This window comes from Syngnathoides biaculeatus, chromosome 13 (genome assembly GCF_019802595.1).
Source record: "Syngnathoides biaculeatus isolate LvHL_M chromosome 13, ASM1980259v1, whole genome shotgun sequence".
In the NCBI taxonomy this organism is placed as follows: Eukaryota; Metazoa; Chordata; class Actinopteri; order Syngnathiformes; family Syngnathidae; genus Syngnathoides; species Syngnathoides biaculeatus.
The window spans coordinates 9,872,598-9,878,597 of record NC_084652.1 but is presented as its reverse complement, the minus strand read 5'-3'; the positions used below and the strand labels follow the sequence as shown (position 1 = coordinate 9,878,597).

Here is a 6,000-nt window from a genome sequence, read left to right as displayed (position 1 = left end):
TACATAATTAAAAATAATTACCTATTCATTTCCCATACCGCTCATCCTCACTAAGTTTGATTGAATTGTATTCTTTTTTATGGAATTAAATTCTTGAACAATTTTAAACATGTACTGAACATTACTGATTGAAAAACGTTAATCATAATACATAATAAAAATGAGTTAAAAATGAAAATGAATTACTTGTTTTTCATTTGCATTTTACATTTCACTTTTTGTAATTTATTTGTACATTGCAATATTAAACACAAAAATAGCATAATAAATTATAATAGCAGTATTTTATTTTTATTTGCTGCATGAAATGAAGTTGTTTCTAAACTACAGTTAGTCATTCATCTTAGAGTGTCTTATTGGAGTCATTATAAAGAATAAAATACATTATTAGTAAAACAACTCATACAGTACATATTCACTTATTACACCCAGAAAAGAGGACAAAAAATTTGAATGGATGGAAAGTTAAACTACATGTCAAATTTTAAAATGAGCGAATTATTCTATTATTAAAATAAACCATCTAACAGTTTTACCTAATCATTTAAAAAAAATAACCTAGTCTACAGTATGAATTATTTGGCCCATCTGTCCATTTTAAAAATGAAATGTGGGCCTTAAAAAGCCCACCCCCCACACACACACACACACTGTATATTATCATGCCATAGAAGAAACACGACAACAAATTTGAAAATCTTATAATGTTTATAGTTGACAATTTTGAAGATTTCGATACAACGGCAAATAAGACATCTGCATTTGTTCTTTTTTTCCAACCTCTTTTCTGTCACTCCTCCCCACTGCAGTTTTCCCATAACAACCGAACCAAAAAGGTAAATAAAAACAAAGAAAGCCAAACATGTTGGTGATGTTTCTTGTCCCTCCAAATTGGGCTCGGCGGCGCTTTAAGGTCATTTGAACCCACATCCGCCAAAATTAGGCATTTCCCCGCCATCAAAGATTAGCGCTAAAGAACAAAACCTTGGTCTCGTTTTGCGTTTTCACCATCTAGATGTCTCGCGGGCTGAGCTCATTTGCATACGCTCATCCTTAAATCAATAAGCCATTTATGGAGGGTGTTGACTTTGCATATCGATCGCCTCCCGCCTTCGTCCAGACAACTACACTGATTGGCTACGTAAAAAGTGCAGGTTTTCATTTAAAAAAAAAAAAGGCAGGGAGGGTATGGGGGTATAGATTTGAGTAGAATAAAAAGCGAAAAGGAGGCAAAGACTGAAAGAAACGGGTGAGGAATTGAAGCTGCAAGTATAAAGATGGAAGTGGTATCGGAATTGGAATGTCACCATCACAGCTGGAGTCCCTTCGCATTCATTACAAGGACAAAATGTGTAATTTCACATTCGTATTCATCTTGAGGGCTGTGAAAATCAATCCCCTGTGGTATTTTCCTTCTCTTTTTTCCCCCCACTTTTAATTTTTATTCACAAACGTTTTAATGTCCGACTTGAACCCGACACCGGACAAAGTGACAAAGGCAGTTGAAGGAGGAAGTCGTTTAAAAGATGCAAACACGCACAAACATCTCCGCGACACAAACACGCGTGACAACATCCCATTTTCAGAGCTATCATTAAAAAAAATGTGCTTGTTCAACTTTTGGCACAACTCCCAACGTCTTAACATAGATGTGGAGTATCATAGACACAGGTGCATTTTTTTGTCGTCGTTCTTTTCACACAAACAGAAAACAAAATGGCTGCTTTTTGGTTATTATTCCTCTGTTATAGCAACACGTCTTGATGGCATTTGCAAATGTAACCAAAATATACGTGAGATGCAGGTATTATTTTTATCCACTTGGGGTCACCAACATCATGTTCTCCACTGCAGTATCCGTGACTTTGAATGTGTGTGGCTTTAAAAGGCGGGTTCTGGTCTGTTGCATGTACCTGCTTTCCGTTTATTTTATTGTTTGTTCAATAAACCACGTAAAAGTGTCTGAATCGGATCCTTGTGGAGGGTTTACAATTTTTTCCTGACTTATTGTGGGAGGCTATTTTAAATTAGCTAGCAGGACGGGCACTTATGTTAGCCAGTTCTGTTTCGGAGTGGACAAATTACATGCTAGATTCTTTTTTTTTAAAGTGTGAAATGCTGCCAAACTTTGGATGCACTCTTTTCCTCCCGGGTGGCGCTTATTGCTACTGGACACCGCAAAATCTTGTGGTACAAAAAATATCAGAGATATGAAGTGACAAAGTGGATGTCGGATTAAGAAGTGATATTGCGAGAGACGACTGTTAGTTCTGACCTCAACGCGACCGCGTTGGATGACCGATTACCGTCTTCCGAGCAGTTTTCCGGGCCAGGGGGCGCTGGTCTGTTGCGGCCTCGTGTGCTTCTCCCACGCGCAACGGACGCGTGTAACATTTGTCTAATGAATATGTCGAATTTCGTGCTTTTAAAATGTAAGATGAGAGAATGACAAGTTCACAACAGCAAGATGTTTGGCGAAGGCAAGTGAAAAGTTGGCACATTCGCACCGGACGGCGCCGCTTATCGAATTCTAAGCATTGGTACGACAAAGAGTCCATCTATCAAAAAAAAGGAAAAAAATAATCCCAATTTTTTTTTTTTGTCTCACGTCTAGTAACAGTGGATTGTCCAAGTGTGCTGCTGAAAAAACGGTGCACTTAAAAAAACAAAACAAAATAAACGCATCCTCCATTTTGTGTCCCCCATCTTTCAGCGTTGCATTCCGTTATTAGGAAACAGTGAACGCATGCGTATTTGTTGGCAAATTCACTTAGTTTGCATATTTTGCGCGGGGAACCTCGGTTCTGTTATGTGCTGAAAAACCTCAAGAAAGCATCTCAATGCCAACGAACTATGTTGAAGTGAGCTGAGGGGGTTCATTCAGACAAAAGCGGTGCTTTGACGCCATTTTACTAACTCATTGCGGGAGCCTTTTGATTTGTTTTTGAATAATCCAGAAACATTGTTAAAATCTGCCCCCCCCCGCCCACGTCTTTACGAAGTGTTTACAGAGCAATATGGATTATATTTCTTAACACCCCCCCCTTTAGTGTACTCCCAGTAAGTGTTGACACAAGGGCGTGCTTCGTCTTGATTGCTGCATAAAAGAACAAAAGATGGACTTCATGAGAATTGAGGGAGAATGATAATAAAAAGGTAATTCGCAGTTTTTCAAATCAAATAAATAACTTCGCCTCCCTCGTCCTGTTTTGTGGCCTCCGTCGGTATTGAACGACGCGGCTGTGCGACATTTGTGCAATTTCAAAGGTGAAGTTACAGTAGCGGCGGCTCTTTGCACGGCTGCACTTTGTGGTTCTGCCTCGCGGCAACCCGACCGCACGAGCCCGCTTCTGTTCCGATAATCTAAATTCTGACCTGGAAAGCCTGTGAGGACAGGGGATGTGGGAGGTAGGGGGGGACGGACTGTCATTTGAGACCTGACTCAAGGGTGGGGGGGTCTTTACATCGGGATGGTCGGGCCATGGGGGAGATCCGGTTTCTCCCCACTTTGAATAATCACGCCAGTATGAATCGTAGCGATTAGAACCTCTGACACAGTCCCAAAAAGTGCTGATTTCGAGGCTTGGTACATCTATCGGTCGCGCCGTCCGGGTTAGTTTGCCTAAAAATGGATCCAAATTGAACTTTGATATTATATTAGGGAGTGATTAAACCACTCTGGCATCGACAAATAAATAATCCCGTCAAAATTACTAAGTGCCATTAAAAGAGGACTAAGAAATGAATTAAAGACAGCGTCTTCCTCTCCCTATGAAGTGTTAGTGTTACACGTCTTATAGGTACACATCGGATCTCCAATTATCCCAAACACCAGAAAAAACATTAAAACATAACACAATCAGCTCTAACAGTGTCATATTATAGCGAGAGATGAAAGACAAGAGCGCATTTTTGAATACTTGTAATTCTGTTTTTTTTTTTTCTTCTCATCCGAACCCAAAAAGAAAGTCCGTCCAAGTTCTTTATATGAAGTGAAGTTTTGGCAGAGTAACTAACACCCAAACCTCTGGTCTCCTCCCCCACCATTTAGAACCCTCACGAAGCCCGAACCCAGTCCCGACCTCAGTCCCAGCTGGCCGCTCTCCCCCGCTGGCAATTATCGCAGCAGCAGAACCAGCAGCGAAAGGAGACAAGTGACGACGCAGGGGAGGTTCTGACTGACCGAGTTTTTCACCACCTTCTTGTTTTCAGGGGGGTAGGGGTACACGGGTCGCTCGGTGACGGGAGCCATGAGGCGGGGGCCCCGGGAACAGACTTCGTCGGTGCAAATGGCGCCGCTTCCGGAACCGCTGGAATCATCACCTGCAAACGTGAGGTCACAACGTGAGTCTTGTGCAACATGGAAGCATTCTATGTTGTCAATGTATGTTACAATTCATCAAATATAGTGAGTGCATTTAAAGGTCAAGTGTCATCCCTATAAACATTCGAAAATAGACATTGAAATGAAAAATACATATAAAGTTCACTTCAATGTCTATCCGAAAAAATAAATACAAGGGGAGAGCGCGTCATCCATGCACAAAGTTGCAGAAGTGTCATACGAAATCGAAATGGTCGCCATATTGGCTGCATCTCCTGCCCGTGATGTCACCCCAGACATTCGTCATTGAAAACACGCTGTGGCCCCTACTGTGGGAGACAAACACGCCCCTTCTGATACGGAAGCTTCTTTCAAAGAAGAGAACATCTCACAGTCGGGGCAATATTACTCTATTGTTTCGAGCCATGTTTAAATGATATGCGGATCACATCCAAACCACCTCCCCCCGATGCACCTCCGTGCGGCGGTGACAAAAACAACGCCACCCACGAGCGATGACGACGCTGCGGCCAAATCGCCTCCCCGTCCGATCCACTTCCGCGGCGGAGATGAGCTACCACAGCCGGCTCGGCATTGTCGACAAGGCCGGTGGAGATTCATAAGGCCTGCGGAGGCCGTTCTTCAGTGGCTGCTGCACGGAAGCCTTCCGTTGCGCACATCGACACATTTAGCACCCCTGAGTTCCGGATTACGCCCCCCACCCCAACTATTGTTTTCTTCAGCAGCTGTATACACACGTACCTGTCATTTGGAACCTACAAAGCTCTTGTCCTTTAGACTCGTGCAATCCATTTTTCACAACGAAATGGATCTTTTGGAAACATATGGAGGGTAAACCATCCTCCCGACCGAGTGTTTGAGCAATATCCAGCAATGCAACGAGCCAGCATTTTGGCTAACACAAAGGAACAACACGCTATCTTCCCGCAGGTAAAGCTAATAGCAGTCATGATACTGCCTACAACGTCACTTCCTGCTTCTTGTCGAAAACAAATTCCTTGAGAGGATTTTCATGGTGGGAATTACAAAAAGCCGTATACGTCAAAATCACGTTCTGTGGTGAAAAAACCGATGGGTCCAAACCGGCTGCCGTTTTTTCATTAATAACAAACCAAAAATCATCCATTTCATGACACTTGACCTTTAAGGACACATTTCCGACATCTAGTACAGTGTTTTCTAACCCCTTGAGAAAAAAAACAAAAATGTCACAAAAATGATATATATAGACGGTGTCCCAAAAGTCACTGTCCACTTTCACTTCAGGTTTCATTCTGACAGATATTCGGTCATTAGCATTGACAACTTGGCTTTTGCAGTTTTTGTAAGCGTACAATTCTCTTGTCTCTGGGTGGCCAACTGACATGGGAGTAGCGTTGAGAAACTGCCACCTGGAAAGAAGTTTTTTTTCTGTCCCTGACTGCAGTGAAGCTTTACGGCTCTCACGTCGCTACATCTGCTAGCACGCAAAATGCGATGATGTGCTTTCAAAATGTGTAAAGCCCGAGTTGTCAAATGCAGACAAGCTTCACCGCTGTCCAAATGATACTTGAAATGAAATGGAAACAAAAAAAAATGTGGATAGTGACTTTTGGGACTTTGTAGAAATTCTGCTCATCTCAAATGTGTGAAACATGGACCTGTTGATTCTTTAA

General features: G+C 42.2%; 1 protein-coding gene across 1 annotated transcript in view; it reads right to left on the bottom strand.

The window, feature by feature from the left end:
* Positions 1-274: 274 nt before the first annotated feature.
* Positions 275-6,000, bottom strand: part of gpc1b (glypican 1b) — a 90,618-nt gene continuing 84,892 nt past the window's right edge. The window contains exon 10 of the mRNA XM_061838930.1: positions 275-4,323. Coding sequence (XP_061694914.1) covers positions 4,118-4,323 — 206 coding nt within the window. The 3' untranslated portion in view covers positions 275-4,117. The remainder of the gene's footprint in view (positions 4,324-6,000) is intronic.